Source organism: Numenius arquata, chromosome 12 (assembly GCF_964106895.1).
Source record: "Numenius arquata chromosome 12, bNumArq3.hap1.1, whole genome shotgun sequence".
NCBI lineage: Eukaryota > Metazoa > Chordata > Aves > Charadriiformes > Scolopacidae > Numenius > Numenius arquata.
The window spans coordinates 29382143-29400018 of record NC_133587.1 but is presented as its reverse complement, the minus strand read 5'-3'; the positions used below and the strand labels follow the sequence as shown (position 1 = coordinate 29400018).

The 17876-nt window shown below is 40.4% G+C and overlaps 1 protein-coding gene across 4 annotated transcripts in view; it reads right to left on the bottom strand.

The window, feature by feature from the left end:
• Nucleotides 1-9127: 9127 nt before the first annotated feature.
• ZEB1 (zinc finger E-box binding homeobox 1) overlaps nt 9128-17876 on the bottom strand; it is a 126347-nt gene continuing 117598 nt past the window's right edge. For all 4 annotated transcript variants that reach the window (XM_074157229.1, XM_074157230.1, XM_074157232.1 and 1 more), the window contains 2 exons: nt 16838-17018; nt 9128-14846 (listed from right to left, as the gene is read on the bottom strand). In XM_074157229.1, coding sequence (XP_074013330.1) covers nt 14302-14846; nt 16838-17018 — 726 coding nt within the window. In that variant the 3' untranslated portion in view covers nt 9128-14301. The remainder of the gene's footprint in view (nt 14847-16837; nt 17019-17876) is intronic.

The window sequence follows — 17876 nt, the reverse complement described above, 5'->3', positions numbered from 1 at the left end:
AGAAAAATCCCCTCGTTGGGTCAGTGAGAGGGTGTGGAAGAGAAAAGGAAGGAAAAACTGTGGCTGAGACTCATTCCCTTCCATATCATGTACAGCAAAAGTCCGTATTTTCTGTTCTCATTTGGGGTGAGTGTAAAGGATGTGGATTAAACTGTTGCTTTCCAAACCCCACTTCTCATGTGCATTTATCCCACCTCTAGGTTGGCCTATGGGCTCCTCTGCTAGGGCTCCACTAACAAACTACTTCTCTTTTGGTGATACTCCCTGAGATGAGAAAGAGCTTTGCACCACTCTGCTGGCAATTCAGCTGCAGGTAATGAATTAACAGCATATGGGAGTCACACTTGGAGCCAATAATAATTTAATTCACCTGCACTGGCACTTAACCATCCAGCAATAACTGTTGCAGAACTGCTCTCTGCACAGCTAATTTAAGAGCTTTATAGACCTACATGTGGTGATCATTTGATTCTAATGCTGACATGTTACCTGAAGGAGAGTCCAAAGTACCTCCTAGCACAGCGAGTGTTTTGGCTCGTGGTGACCACATCTTAGCTTCTCTTTCAAATGCAGTCTTTTAGGTGTAGATGCTCACCTACTTGAATATCCTTACAAGTGTAAGAAATAAAATACTGAAATATAGAGCAGATGCTTCAGTACCTTGGACTAAGTCCATTATTGACGCAGGACCAACATTACACCCTTCTCAAAGACACTTTCTCACTTGCTCATATGGTGCACAGATGTAGGCTGCTGGCAGCCTCTAAGGCAATGCGGGCAACTTCCAGATTCTCAGCTACCCTTTGTCTCCATTTCTTGTGCAGGACTCCGGACAGTTTCTTCTCATTTGTGCCTCTGTAGTTATCACACAAAAATATCTTAGTTATTGCTGTATTTTGTATCCCTCTTGAAAACAGGGTAAGGGAAACACCACTGGATGAACGGAACAACAGCCAGCACTGGAGGTGAGGGATGGTGACTGTCCCCGACAGCATTACTGCAGGCCAGTCAGATAATCCCGTGACCTGCCTGCCAACGTGCAGAGGCTTCTCTTTTAGAGAGCTTGTTATTACCAGTGGAAAAGGCCTTTATGGCTTGGAATCACAGCTACCAGCACTGAAAAGTAAAAGGCTGTAAGGAGTGAGACTCCTTCTTCCTGAATCAGTTGAGGAAACAGCTGTACAAAGCTGATGCCCCTTTGCCAAGATGGTCACGAGCATCCTCCATCACATCCAGACGCAGACTTAAATAATGCTGAAGTATGACTGCCTCCAGTTTTATCTGGTTATAATGTTTCACCTTAGCTTGGTGCATCCCAGAGAAGGTTGGTTATGAAGAATAAAAGCAATTCAGGGCTGCAGGCTGCTTGCACACAAACCCTTCTCACCCGGCCGCAGTAACAAGCACGTGAAGTACATATTGAAGTCATTCTTCATCATGTTTTGTCTCATAACATTTGGAATTGAAGTAAGCTTTTTACTTTTGCAAATAAATACTGAGATAATTGCATTAATAAATATAAATCAAAACTGTGTATTTTGGCGAGTAAAAGGCAGAATGTACTGTTCCTATCCCGCATGTGGACAGCCCCGGTTTCCAGCATGAGCAGGTCCGTGGGGGACCAGCGCGGGCAGCTGCCGTGGGGGGAAATCAAAGCGACTAGACACCTTGTCCCCAAGCCCCCAGCAGCCCCCGCCTGATCAAGCAGGGTGGCCAGTCTATAAACGCTCGGCAGGCCCAGGGAGGTACGTCTGCTTCTGTGACATCTCTTCAAGCCCAGTGTCCTGGCTGTGCTGCAACCATGGCAGAGTTGCATCTCACATATGGGATTTAACGTGTTGCAGCAAAAATGCAGGGAAGCCTTGGCCCATCCTCCCTTCAGATGAGACTTGGGGTTTGAGCGGTAAGTACAGGACAGCCCATATTGCACAGGGCATCTGGTGACTGAATGCCAGGCGACCTCCGTACCGCAGGTGATGCTCCAACCCCATCTGCACAGCTACAGCTTTGCTCTCCTAGAGCTCCTACGCTTCACCGGCTAGGCATTACTGAAATCAGATCCCACAGCATGCCTGTGGATAATGATTTATACTTATCTTTCCTCTAAAGATAGGGAAACTAGAGCAGAGACAGGGATTTTTTTCCTACTGTAGAGACATTTCAATTGTTTTCATCCTTGAATCTGACGTTTGTGATCCAGGATTTCTGCCTCCCACCCCACTTATTCCTGCACTGGGGTAGGATGCAGGCACCTGGCTTTCCCCTGTGGGCAGCTCTGCTGCATGGCTTTGACAGAAAGGGCCAACATAAGGCAGGAAGGCTCCCCTCAGACCCCTACAAAAAGTATGTTGGGTTTTTTATTCAGCAGGGCAGCGCACTGCTTTCTGAGAGGGGAATTTTTTGGAAGTCTTGCCGACTGTCAGCCAGATAACTATCAAAACACTTATGTGGGTTCAGGTCTGAAAACACTTCAAGGCCATCCAGATTTTGTACAGAGACTGGTGGAAAACCAGCGAGGCAACAGACATTGATGCATTTCTTTTTCATTGTCACGGCTGGTAGAAAGAGCTGGTTTATGTATTTGCTGATATGACACAGATACCAAAAGCTAGATCTAATATAAGTGCCTGTAATAGACTTTTGCCCCTCTGGCAGGCACCTAGAGGTCCCTGCTGCCCAGGCATCCAGGAGCCCCACAGTGCCAGTGGGCAACTGTGCCAGTTCCTGCCCAAGGCAACAAGGTGAAGGATGCGTAGTTTTTGGGAGATCCCAAAATCTCCCATGGAGCCTGACCTGCCAGCTGTGCCCAGAGTCCATCTCTCTGTTGATTTCTGCCCTTTGTGAAACACAGACACAGCCAATATTTTTTTCTAAAGCTTGGGTGGAGGAGGGGCCTGTCCCTTATGCAGCAGCTTGTAGTGAAAGCACTGACCAAGGATGCTGTGTGGTGCTCAGGGTGGTGCTTGTAATCTCCTACTCTGTCATGGTAGCTGAATGTGTATGGACTGGTCCTTGGGACACAGTGATCAGAACAGGGGCATCTTCTCTCCCAAGGGACTGCTTTTCCCATGAGATCAGAGACAGGTTCCCTCTGGTGCCTGTGCTTGTTTGTATGACTCTTGTCTTCTCCTTTCCCCATCTCCTTTCACTCAGGTCCTGAAATACAGTCTGAAGAGGAAAACATCCTCAGTGAAAGGAAAGGCAGTGCCCCAGCCCTGCTCTGAAATAGCCTGTGTTCACTGGGTTACAGTTTTCAGTCACTGAGGTGATGATGGGTGGATTAAATAGGATACTGGGTTCCTCCTCCTGACATGAATAATTGTACCTTTTGGATGTGGGCAGGAGTGGGGTTTGAAGGAGTGCAGCAAACCCTGCCCAGCACAGGTGTGGGAAAATGCAGACTCTCAGGGAGAAACCTGTTTTGGAGCATGCATGGACAGAAGGACCCGAATGCATCCCTGAACCAAGGCAGTACCAGCTGATTTGCATCACATTTTGGTGCACCCAGTTTTCCCTTTGAACTCTGTAGTTTCCCAACAGAGACCCCTGGACTTTATTCGGGGGTCAGGCCCTCAAGTCCTTTCTTATGTCTAGCCTGCAGTCTCAGCGTGATGACATCCTGCTGCCAGTGGCTCATTTGTAAGCAAGGGAAAACCCAGCCCATTCTAATTTTGAATATGCTAAATGACTAATAGAGCTAATTGTGGCCTCTGCTCTTGTAACAGCCTGAAAGTGAAAAAGAGATGTTGATGCAATAGGGCAAAGGACATTTTCTAGCTCTGACAATAACTCAGCAGCCTGGACTAGAGCAGCCCTGTGCCTTTGTAGAGAAGACACCGCGCTGCCAGCAGCTCACTCTCACCAAGGTCTTGCTTGCCTTTGTAATTTACTTCACTTTTTGGTCACCAGTATATCATTGCTCTTGGCTTCACTCTGGTACCTACCAGAACATACAGAAACCCTGTGATGGACAAAGCAGACTCAGAAGAGTAGAATACCCATAATCCAGCCCCTACTCACTATTTTTACCAAAAGCAGCAGCATGCAGAGCACAGACATAGGAGTGGGAGAGTGGGGAAGCACTATTTTAAGTCAAACAGCGCAGGAGGTGGTTCTTAGCTCAAAATCAAAATGACTTGCTTGCATCATAAAGTAAATGAAGTTTTTAGCAGTAGCTGGAAGCCTATGCAGCCACGTATACAGGGAACAGAGAAGTTCGTTTACACAACATTGGTTACACTGCATTTCAGAGTGATAAATGTTAGTGCAGCACTAAGAGCTGAGCAAACCCAGTAGTTTCAGTTTAACTGTGACCTGTTACTGCTACAGACTGCAATGAGAGACTCTTTCCTAAATTGTTTCCCGCCACTGACACTGGGGCACGTGTCTTGGCCAAATCCACTGTATGGGTTGTTGCTCTTTGGCAAATCAGCTTTAAATTTAAGGGGAGAATATTTCAGAAGGACAAAATCAAAGGAAAATAGAAGTTGATGAATCTTACCAGCAAGCATAAAACAGCTTTAAAAAGCATTTCAGCTAGATGCACTACCAGGATCAACCTGCTCCATCGGAGTTAATTCTTTCTTTCAGCAGCTGTATCCCACACGGCAGCCCCCAGCAGCATCAGCCAGGCGCGGGGTCTGCGGAGGGCAGGGATGCCCTGGGCAGCCCAGCCTGTAGCTAAGCACACGCTCAGTGTCTGCTTTATGCCAGGGTAAAAGGACCAACCCCATGCCCCAACCTTACTATCTCTTGCGTCTGCAAAAGTTTTTGTGTTACTCAGCTGAAAATAACCCAGGAAAAAACAACTGGTTACGTGTTAACTGGATTGGTCCTGCTGGGGCTGTACCAGCCTGGGAGGGGGCGGACTCCTTCCAGCAGCAGCAGCACTTGCTAATACTGACTGCAACGGTTGTTGAATTGCAAGTTCAATGTTTGGAAATATAGTTCTCAGGAAATTTAAACATCTGCTTCTAGCATTCCCAGAAGTCCTCCCGCATCAACATGCTGACTAATCCATCAGAGCCTGCAGACCATCTCTTCCTTCTCCTGTATTGCTCGGGGAGCATGGTGAAACAGGCTTAAACCCACTTAAACCATTTGGACTGAGCAGCACACTAGTGTGGGAATAACAGGATAATCCATGATTATGTCCTTGTTACAGCACTCGTGAGGGATATATGAAACTTGTGCTCGGTTTTTCCATCTACACGAGGAGGTTGAAAGGCAGCACTCTCAGTTCTGGCCCTCCTGGAAGACAAAGGCTCTGTTACTGGGTTACTTCTACTTTGCATGGCAGAATTTCATATTTGTTTGGCTGGAAAGGGAACAAATAAATGTGATTCTTAACCTGTGATGGAAACAAACATGTCAGACCTGTTGGCAATGTCCCATGTGAATAATGGCCAGACACCATAGTTAGTACCATAATTCAAGTCTCCTTTTTAAAGAGAGTGCAACAGTCAACTGCTAATTAGAATTTCATACTTGCTTTCATGTATTTTTTCTTTTCTCTTTTGTCCTCTCAAGTAACAGCATTAACAAGAGAGCAACTGAACTAATGACACCCTCTGTCACCTTCCCTAACTTTCTCGGCGGGACTAGCAGTGGCACATGCCGGGAGTGGTTCAGAACTGCACTTACCATAGTGAGGGATTGAATAATACTGAATAATACCTGCCTTTGCCTAACAAGAACATTAGTTTGGTCCTCTGCCCTAGGCAGCCAAGTTTCACAAGTCATGCAAGTACTTCACATCTTTGACACATCACCTTTTCTCTCAAAGATGGCCAGGAATAATCATCAGGTCAAAACATATTGTAAAATGAGAGAAGGGAACACGCAGCACATGCTCACAAATACCATTGCTTAGGAGACCAAGGCCAAAACCAAGGTGGGTGGTTACAAGGTATATGCAAGGATACTTAATTTATTGCTGCCATTTTTTTTGACTGAGAAATACGTTATTATCACAAATTTAGAAGACCCCAGTGATTATACAGCAGCATTCTTCCACACCTTACCACCGCTAGTCATTCAGCAGAGCATCTGTGTGTGCTGCAGGACGCTGCCGGGTAGCATGCACCTTTTGGGGCAGCAAAGGCTCTGCTTCCCACAAGAACTGGGTAACAGCATGCACTCAGCAGACTCCACATCAGGAACCACCACACGTCTAAAGACCTAAGTAGAAAGGTGAGCAAAATGCACTTCAGAAGCTACAGAGACAGCTCATTTAGGAGAATTACAGGAAAAGCTAATTTGTGGAGCAGAAGATGGACTTGAACAGTGCTGTTCAACATGCAGCTCAAAAAATCACGAAACAAATGTTCTTTGACCTACACATGGCCCTGGTCATGAAATATTTGCATTTTTTGGCATCAGATTCTCCAGCTATTTTCAATTAGTTTTAGATACAGCGATCTGAACAGATTCAGATTTCAGTGAAGCAAATACATTTCCACTCTCAGAGAGTATGCAATGCTGTACTACCCTTCTCAGAGATGGTGGGGTGAGAGTTAGGAACGAGATCAAATAATAAACTACAGTAAAGCAGGGATTATGTTTTTGTTTTCCTTAACATTAAAAAAAAATCAGAATATTTTAGCTGCAAAGGAGAAAAAACAAATTCTACAATGGCTTTACTTACATAGGTTATCATGAGTTGAGCAATTTCTATAAAGAAGGATTATTCATACATGGAACAATTTGCTGCACTGAGGTGCTTTTGCCCCTCCACTCCTCCTCTCTGGGGGTTACAGCTGGAGCCCCACCTGGGGAGCCATCAGGACCCAGACAACATGACCCTGATGGGTGGCCTTCACAAAAGAACCTACAAGGAACAAGATGATGTATTAGGCCAGCAGGAGCCATAGAGAATCAGCAAAGCTTTCAGTCTTTCCCCTCCATAAGAGTCAGAGGCAGAACCCGAACTCCCCCGAGATGGAGAGCACACTCACCACTCCTCTGAGAGCAGCGATCCCAGCATCAGCCCGGGCAGGGAGCAACAGGGCACAAACATTGCTGGTTTCTGGAAACAGTTCTGGAAGTAAGCTGCTAGCAGCAACCTGCCACCTAGACAAATGTTCCACCAGCCCTTTTTTTGGCATCTGCTGTCCCTGAATAAGATGGTCTTGTTTTATACAAAGTCTGAGTCTTTGCTGCTTGAGCTGAAAACCCGGCCTCCTGACTGCAGAGTAAGAGGGTAAGTTCGTCAAGCAGCGTAGCTGCTAAAGGGTGAGATCCACTGTGCCACTGAAAATCACAGAAACTCTCCATTTGCCATACTCCTTCAGAACAAACTGCATGCTGAAGTAAAAGGCAGATGGCTTGCCGATGTTGAAGACCTCAGTTCTGTGCCCAATTCTGTCTCAATAACTCTGTCTGTGCAAGCTCTATTATGATTCCTCAGTTATTTCTTTTTATCTGATTTTTTTTCCCCTAAGAGAGGAAAACTGGACTTATAATCAGGGTTGGAAAAGATACAGAAATTGTGATAACACTCATCACAAGTGCAAATGCTGAAATTCCTTGTTCCTTGGTTTACAGAGCGCCCCTCACTAAGCTTCAGGACCTTTCAAGAGCACTTGACACAACAGATTGTCTTGGAGACCAGAATGCCAATAAGAAGAAGCCTGATTAAAAAGAGATGCTAAAGACAATGCCACATTTTGGGGAACATGAGTCACTACTCTCTCAAGAATTTGTAATTTACAGACTGAGGGGTGGCTCTTCTACTGCCTTGGGCGATGCAGGCCAGCACCTCCTCCAAAGCATGGTTGCTGGCTCCTGCCAGCAGGCGTTCGTTGGAGCTGTCTAAATGGGAGAAAAAGCTGACTCGAGGTCAACTTAGTCAGCTTGTCTTGATTGGAGCCCCTGTTATCTCTGCAGCCACAGCTGAGACCATTTGACCTGGTCAGGCTGTAACCATGACCACTTCAAACACTCCCCGGCCGGTAGCAGCAGCAGCTCGTGGAAAGGTGCTGCTGGCAGGACAACCAGCTCCAATTGTCAGAAAGGTTAAACCTTCCTCCCCCTCACTCTGACACTGTTCACAAGGACTCAAAATGAAGAATGTAAAAATCAGATAGCTGTTTGGAGGAGACCAGTGGCAGCATTACGTTCAGCCTGAGCAAAAGAAATCGAGGACTGCTGTCCACAGAAAGGTTTTCCCATTATCAGGTTGCTTTGATTGAGGAGGAGGGGGAATTCCAAGTACCCTTTTTGTGTATAGCGATACAGCCTTTCAACGCTGTTGGAAGCCCTCGTCATTTTCAGATTTTTGCAGGATTTTCCGATTAACTTATATCTTGAATGATCTGGTGCAGCCTTGAAAAGTTCGTTCCAACAGATTTTATTCTTGCACACTGAAAGAGCAAAATGCTCCCTCAACACCTCTGCATCAGCTTACCTGTCACTAAAAATTTAGAAAGTTTCACAGAATTCAAGTCTTCATTAACACTCGTGTGGGATTTGGCCTAAAGAGAGAGCTCCTGAACAGCCAGGGATGGAAACAGGACCCAGCCATCCGAAGGGCTGTCAGACTTGTGGTCTGTCTTCGGGCGCAGGGTGTGCTAACTGCCAGCAGACCTTCCAGGCAGAAGAGGAACAGAAACTCATGAGAAATGACACAAAGTTAGTGTAGGTGTGTTTCAGGTTCTTTAGAGTTTAATTCATTTATCCCCTTAATTCCTGAATTAACACACAATGCAAATCTTGTGATTATTACACAAACCCTAGTTTACACAAAGATGAGCAAAACCCAAGGACGGTCCCCAATACAGAAATGTTAAAATCTAAAAGCAGAATCAGAGAATTTGAGATTCACCAGAAAACCAAAGGAAAGACAAAAAAGGCATTCTCAATATATTTATTTTAAAGATTACTTCCTATTGTCCTCATAATTTTAAAAAGTCTTTTAGGGGATCTACTAGTGTGGAGGTAAGGCCTTGGAGAACTTTAACTAGTTGTAGATTAATATTACGTGACTGTCACATTTGGGAAGCTACTGGGACAAACTTTGCCATGGAAGTACTCCTGACATCAGCACATTTCATGTTTAATCCCAACTCTAAATTTATTTTCTAATTACGGTTTAAAAGAAGAGCAGATTTTATTTTTTTTTGTGAAGCAAGGAAATATATCATAATATATTGCTTCCCTAGAGACAACATATATACAATGTATTTGATAAGCATAATACACACAATTAAGAACTCTGTGACAGATTAGTGACCAGAGGTCATGAAAGAGCAGAGGGATAAAACAATAGTTGTAAATATTTGATCACTTTTAAGAGTTAACTTGATCATCATAACCCTTTCCTATTTATTTGTTTGTGAAAATCAGACTGTGCAAATATTAGAACAACTGCATGACCAATACATGACCAATAAATAATAAACGTGACCAATAAATAATAAAATACAGACTGGAAAGATACTCTAATACTGAATTACCATTATGAAATTTAGCGATTATTCTAGTGACAATTAAACAATCTATTCTGCCACAGAAAAAGAACAAAAATACTTTTGTGTTTAAGTACCAGAATGTGAATTGCAAAACATACAACGAAACCTCTATCCAAGCAAAGAATTCTGTGTGGATTTATACACTGGTAGTAAATAAATTAGAAAGAACACACTTTCAAGAGGTGCTCAGGACAGCACAGATTAAGCTCCTTCCTCTCTCCTCCTCTGCCCAAAAGCCATCTTCTACCTTCACTACAGCTTCCATGACCAAAATGGACTTTTCTCATTCTCAAATCATTACCCTCACCTCTAATGGTCTTCTTTACACTAGAAAGTATTTTCATTTCTCCGCTGTAGACTTACTGTGTTGGTTTGGAGTGCGATCTGATCTTTCATTGCTTTGATGATAAAAGCCCCAATATAGCATTTTGCTGTGGCAAAAAACTGTAATTTTAGTAGTGTCATATTTTGTCTCTTGTAAATGGCTTTGCTTTCAAATTGCCACTCAGGCTTGTGGCCACCACCATCCCAGGCACACTTGGCCAGCACAATCATCAGTGAAGTGCTACTTGCATAGACACTGACTGTGGGTTTACCAGCAATAATTGCATTAGAATAATTTTACTCAAGAGTGCAAACACAACACTTGCAGCCAGCCTGAGCAATTTTTACTCAATCTGCCTGAAGAATAATGCCTTTTAGGGTAACTATATCGCCTTCTGGGTTCATATGCCACGGTGCCTTCTTTTTCTACTAAAATTTAAAATACCTGTTGAAACACACTGGCATTCGGGAGATTAGCCAAACTAACAAAATTTCCCAATTTCTTCTTTTAGTATTCATTAACTTATCTGATTATTTGTAATTCAGTACAATTTTTTTAAAAACCCCAAACTTTAAAGCTCATGCATAGGGCAGAGCATCGCTGAGCATTGCTGTGTTACACACACATAGATATATATCCACATATAGAATTATCCACATATAATTCCACATATAGATAGACTACTCCAGATAACTGGCAAGTAGACAGCAACATGGCTATGGAGAATTTGAGAATGCCACCAGAATCACAGCTGGGATGCTGTACAAATACTACTTAGCTTAGCTAAGATAAGCATGAGGAAGAAGCAGGCACAGGCAACAGCCTGGGCACACAGGGCGACACTCTTCTGACCAAAGAAGAAGTCACAGGACAGTGAAATTTTATGAAAACTACATTCCATTTTTACTGCTCTTTTCAACTTTTATTTATCTTTAAAGGACAAAATACAAAGACTTTACACTTTTGCTTTCACTTTTATTTCATGTGTGAAACTGATTATCCTTGAAACTGCTTTGCCATTAACTTACAGAGAAGGTCCACATGGCTGCAGCCGCACTGCTTCTGGTGCCTCGGTGGACTCCTCCCCAGCTGCCTGGGCTGCCTCTACACTGCAGGCATCTCACTGATGGGGCTGGAAATAAAGCCTGCGTCTCCTAAGCACCTCTTTGTTCCAGCTGAGTTTACTCTGCTAAGTGAAGATGCATCAGTTTTTGTGTCTTTCAAATGGAAAACAAATGATGTTATAAGGTCACAAACAACAGAGGCATCTCTGAACTCAACAGATGAAAAATTCAATACACCAATCCATTTTGAAAATAAAAATAGTAACAACGGCTTCATAGTCTAAGTAATGAGTATAAATTTTCTCCCCCAAACTGATGACATTTCCTGAATCAAAATTGCTTGAACTTTGCTCTCGATCAAAGCATAGTTTTTTCTTGATTCATTTAAGGTTCTAGAAATGAAAGTTGCTGGCCTTACATGTGGAGCTGTCACTTATACGAGTAACCTTGGATTTATTAAAATTCTTCGTTCTATTACTAAAGACAGCACAATATTATTTCTATCCCATTTCCAACAAATGTTTCACGGGGTTTATTACTATAGACAAGTAAGATGTTCCTGAAATGTGAAAATTCTTAAAATAGTTTCAAAAAATGTGTGTTTCATTACCTAGAACAGAGCGGAGTCAGTTTTACCAGTGAGAAACTGATCAATTCTGTTACGATAATAATTAAAAGGCAACATTATTCATGTAATATAAATAGTTATTTTTTCAAAACAGCTTTCTCACATTTACCTCAATGATACTACCAAGTCAGGAGCTTACTCCACTTAAAAGTGCAATATTTGGTACACTGTACAGCAAAGTACAAAGTAAAACAATTAATATATGGCACAAATCTTTTGTATGTATTAATGTTGAGATAATGAGATTGAGAATTATTCAAAACTTAGATATGTGGATATAAAATAACTTACATGATATTCACGTAAAAACACCCCAAAATTAACACCTGAAATCCCCTTTTAGGAATCATTAAATAATAGAACTTTGCCTAAAGAACAGTCTCTAAACCTTGCTTAAACTGCAAAACATTGTAAACGTGCATATGTAATATAACTTTCAAGCCTTCATACTTACATCACTAAAATTATATATATCCATAACGCTGGTGCCGTATCTTTGGAAAGTTCAACAGCAATATGTATTTATCAACCTTTGCACTAGGCTATTGCTAAATCAAAACAGTTACAGACTTACTTCCTTTAAAAACACTCTTATTGAAAGAGAGCATTAAGCTGTATATTAGATACAAGAGAAAAATAAATCACAAAACCACATGGTTTGTTTTGAAAATGCAGTTGTTCTACTAACATTTGTAGAATCAATAAACTCACGTAGCGATCCCTTTGCCTGCACAGTCAACCCTTTCTTTCACTCATGTGCTCCCTACGTACGATTGAAACTGGGTGTCGACACTGAAGTGGGAACCGTGCCTGAGTGACATCTATAGCAATAATTTAAAACAATTTTCTAAATTACCAGAATAATGACAGTAAGTCAGACTTGTTGACGCATTTTATTGTGAGATGGGGAGTCTGGTAAAAAACTAGAAAATGACCATGATGTAACAAGGAACTTAAAAATTAAGTTTCAGATTTGTAACATACATACATGAATACAGGAACAAATTGGCACAAAAATGTTAAACATTGTTCCCAACACTGTTTATAAGATTATTCTAATTTGGCTTACTAAGGAAATGAGAGTTTTATGGTTAGACTAATCTCTTAATAAAACTGCAGAGCATCATGCTATTAGTCACACAGTGAATTTCAAAATTTAAGAGCTTTATATTAAAAACTGGGTAAAGGTAAAATGAATTGATTGCAATTGTAAAATTAATACATTCCCATTTTAATTCTTCTGTTCTACAGTCCAAGGCAAGTATAAATGTTAACATAACACTGTTAAATCAAATCTCAATGCAAGAGAACCGATTGCATCTCTACTTTAAATCTTATCAACTTTCCAAATTTTCATACTAAAATATATTATTGTATTAATACAAACTACAGTATTATACACTACACTGTGTAATAAATAAAGAAATATAAAAATAAGACACATAAATATAAAAGTTTTCTAAAACTAAAAAGGTACATATGTCAGTAAGAAGGGTATTAATACTGCCAGGTTTGAAGACATACAGTACAAAATGTTGCACAGATCTATAAACTAAAAGAAATAAAATAATACTGATAGGTAAAAATCAGCTAACATTGTTAATAAATGGGGTCCATAATAACTAACATTTGAAAATACTTATGAGCCAGATAACATGTCATGTATGTGTCTGAAATTAAAGTAAACCAATAAAGCAATAAAGCAGATTAGAAAATTTCCCTTGTAATTATTGTAGAGAAATTCTGCAAGTCAGGTATTAACCCAAAATACCACCAAATAATTAAATAATGAAATATACCAGTGTTCTTACTTCTCTGATGGCTAAGTGTTTTTTTCCCCATGATTAGTTTAGAAGTTTGATACAAATCAACAAATGCTAGTTATTGTAGGCCACACATTGGATAAAGGCTGCTCCGAGCCTTTATAATACTGATAAATGGCACTTACAGCACACAGGTCTTGCATAAGGCCAAAGGAGATACAAAGCTTCATATCATATCCTTCATATTGTTACTACATACTCAAAACACAATTACAAACACTGATTTTGACGACTTTGCTGTCCTTACCAGTATTAACACTGTTAGTCCCTGCAATCAGAACTCAACGACAATCTTTTCAACTACATTTTTAATCACATGAGTAAGAAACTTCAGTTCTTCTATCATCTGCTTTCTTAAGGCTAACAATACACTTTAAATGATAATATGCTCTACTACAACATCTAATGTCATAAATCGCTACCTTCTAGGTCGAATTTACAAAGGTAGCCAAGCACTGTTTGCAACTGCATTACAGGTTTCTGCAAAAGGGAATTTTGTAGTGCAGAAGTTCTCACATTTTAAAACATAAGAAAATACTGATGCGGATTTAGGAAATGTTTTACCATAAAAAAAAAAAAAAAAAATCATATAAATCTCTCCCAATTGTACAGCTTAAAAATTAATCAACTTAAAAACGAAAATTAATACTGATAAAACAAACAATGCCAGATGCTTGTCTAATAAATCAGGTTTCCTACAACCCGTTAAATCTTTGCTTCCAGAGTCACTGTATTTTTCTAATCTGCTTCATGTTATAAACTTGTTCCTAACTTTGAAAACTGTGTGAAAAATTACTAAGTTTGAGGTTCAGGCACACCTGGATTTCTTTTTTTTTTTCTTTTTCTTTTTTTTATATATATATTTTTTTACACAGTAGTGAACAGAAATCACAGTATGCAGGCTACTGCGTTTCCATGAAAAGCATGTATAATATAGAACGAACTTCATTACCAATTTTTTTTCCTTATAGAAAAAACTATCATTTAAGCTTTAGTCGTTTTTTTCTTCTGACACCTGCCCATTATTCTGTGTAGCTTCTGGTTCTGCATTGCTTGCTTGATTTACAGCTTCATCATTCTTGTTACCTTCAGTTTTGCCTTCTTCTTCTTCTTCTTCTTCTTCATCCTCTACTTCTTGTAGTTTTCTACATTCTTTTTCTTCCTGAAGTCCTTCAACCTCTTTTTCTTCCTCCTCCTCTTCCTCTTTTTCACTGTCTTCCTCTTCTTCCCTGGTTAGACTCTCTCTCTCATCCGAGTCGATCTGCGATGGAGATGCCCTGGCACCAGGATGCTCGTTATTGAGGACCTCCTGGCCCGCCTCCTCCTGTTCCGTGCTGTCACGCTCTTCTGCCTCTCTTTTGCAGTAGGAGTAGCGATGATTCATGTGTTGAGAGTAAGACCCCGAGTGTGAAAAACGCTTTCCACATTTGTCACATTGGTAGGGTTTTTCTCCAGAATGCAGTCGCATGTGTTCAATCAAATGGTGTTTGTGTTTAAATGCTTTTTTACAGATTCCACACTCGTGAGGTCTTTTACCTAGAAAATAAAGCACAAACAATTGGAGATCTTGTAACTGAAGTTGTAAAAATGTATACTGTTGCTTTCAACATAAAATGCTGTTGGTTAACCATTTTAGCTTTCTATATTGATGGAAATTTTAATTCAACTAAGCTTCTGAGTTTTTTGTGTACCAAGTCCTTCTTCCATGTTATAGGGAAAAAGAAAATAATTCTAAAATCTGGGTTTGCCCAAGTAAGTGCCTTATGTACAAAACTTGCTGACTACACTATATTAACTAGAAAAATCTGCTTTGTTTCACTTAGTTCTTTCTGTTCTGTTTTCTGGCTTTCTACTTTCTTGCCTTGTTTTTAGTCTCTTATAAACACAGCATGAGCTTAGTAATGTTATTTTGATTTCAACACTCAAAGTGGTTACACAAAACAACTTTGCACAGTCTTAGCCCTGCCATAAAAGATACAGACAATAAGATAGCAGTTTTCTGGTCACACTATACCAATGATCAACATCAACACCTCTGTGACAACTTCTGCCAAACAAGGAGCGAGGTAGGGCTTGGTCTCTTCTCCCAAGTAACAAACCACAGGACAAGAGGAAACGGCCTCAAGTTGCCCCAGGGGAGGTTTAGCATGGATAGTAGGAAAAATTTCGTCACCAAAAAGGTTGTCACCAAAAGCATTGGAACAGGCTGCCCAGGGAAGCGGTTGAGTCACCATCCCTGGAGTTATTTAAAAGATGTGCAGACGTGGTGCTGAGGGACATGGTTTAGTGGTGGGCTTGGCAGTGCTAGGTTTATGGTTGGACTCAATCATCTGAAGGGTCTTTTCCAACCTAAATGATTCTATGATTCTGAACACTGCAGTTAATTTAGAAGTAGAATGGAAAGAACAATTGTATTACGAAAAAGAGGAGTTAAAAGAGTCTAAGGACAGGAAAGGTATCAAAATAGATAGTCTTAATAAATACAACTTGAGAAACTTTATCAAGTGGTAAAGAAAAAAAGGAATTTTTAATCTGTTCAATTCTATACCTGAGATGAAATTAAAACATTAAGATGCAGAATAACTAAAAAAATTTCATTTTTTTAAAAAACATTTCAGAAGAAATGAGACCAACGCTTATTAAAAAAAAGACTAAAGATACCAGAAATGGAGCCAAAAGGAATAACTATGAGATTTTATTAAAAAAAAAAATTGAAGACAAAAGGGTGTTTTTTGGTGTTAGATTCCATGTGACATAATCCATCCATCCATAATGAATGGTTGTTAACTTCAGGTAATTACAAATGTGGCTCAATTTGAAAATCCGTCATGTTCGATAGATACACTGCCTTTCATGTAAAGAAAGTACCATACACATACATGATCCTTTTTTCTTAATTTATAATTTTAATTTTAAATTTTGCTTAATTTATAACCAGGCAAGGTAAATTAGAAGTAATAAATTTCACTGAATTTCACTGAATTTTTTAGAGTTGGAAGGGACCATAGAGATCATCTAGTCTAACTCCCCTGCCAAAGCAGGATTGCCTAGAGCATGTTAGAGCATGTTACTCAGGACTGCATCCAGGCGCGTCTTGAAAATCTCCAAAGAAGGGGACTCCACCACCTCCCTGGGCAGCCTGTTCCAGGGCTCTGTCACCCTCACCGTGAAGAAGTTTTTTCTCATATTTGAGTGGAACCTCCTATGTTCCAACCTGTGCCCGTTGCCCCTCTTCCATAATCCCTGATTACAGGCTGCAGCTCGCAGATGATTGTCCATGACCCAGATGGAAGAAACTCTTCTTTTTCTATTCGGGGTTTAGGTCTTACAAATTTAAAGAAACATAGAATTGCAGTTCTGTCAAACAAATATACACAACATATGTTTCTAAAGAGAACTGAGCATAGATGATAAGAAGGACTATTACTCCTCCCTACACTTTCTGAGAACTGGATTCCAGTTGAGAATTACACAGTTACATACTACCAATGAAATAACGATCGGAAACTGCTTTTCCTAGTACATACCTGTGTGTTCGTACTTATGTCTCAATAATGAGCTGCTCTTCTGAAATATTTTGTCACATAAATCACATGCATACATCCCGTTTTCTGTCTTTCTCATCTTTTTCTTTGGGGGTGTTGAATCAGAATCATTTTGATCTTCTACATTCGATACTCCTTCTGAGCTAGTGTCTTGCCTTTCATCCTTAAGAAAAATTATGAAAAAGGTTGAGTTCAAGAAAAAATGCACTGATGCAGCACAGTTTATAAAAGCTGAAGCTGCACTGTTATTTTTGTTCAGTTCCATAAACAGCCAAACAAAATTGTTTAGACTTACAGAGTCAAAAAAATCTTCCACTGCATCGCTCTGCTTTGCAGTCCCTGCCACTATACAGATGCAGAATTCTCACTGGGACTGACTTTAATCATATCCAAATTTGACTGTTGGCCAGGTCTAAGCTACCCTGACACATCATGTTTTAGGGCCCGTAAAATAAATGCAATGTTACAAAGGAAAAGAAGATTACAGACCTATAATGTACCTCAGTAAGTTGGAAGAGAAAATTCTGTATCTAACTGCATTTTTCAACTAATGTTTGCCACCCACATTATGCTACCTCATGGATTTTATGGAAGATAAGACTGTATTTTCTGATGAAGTTTTCACAAAAAGCTATTTAAGTTATCGTTTGAATATGCATATTTGACAACCCTCTTCCTCATAAAACTACCACAAATACTACCTAACTCAAAATTTGGGAGATTCCAAATGTTTTATTAATAAAAGTGTTTAAAAATTGTAACTGCAGTCTATTTCTAAGCATTTCAAGCCCTGAAGCTCACCTGTAAGCAGCACAGTGTTTTCTACTGATATCAGCAGCATCCCTACACATAGAATTATTTTTATCATATATTATCAAATATGAATATAAAAATGTATGTGTTACCTACCTCAAATGTTATCTGTCTGATGAACTTTAACATATAAGTAACCTTGTAACTCTTCAAGACTCCTAATTCCCTGACTATACAGAAGCCTGCATAAAATGCTGAACTGCCAACT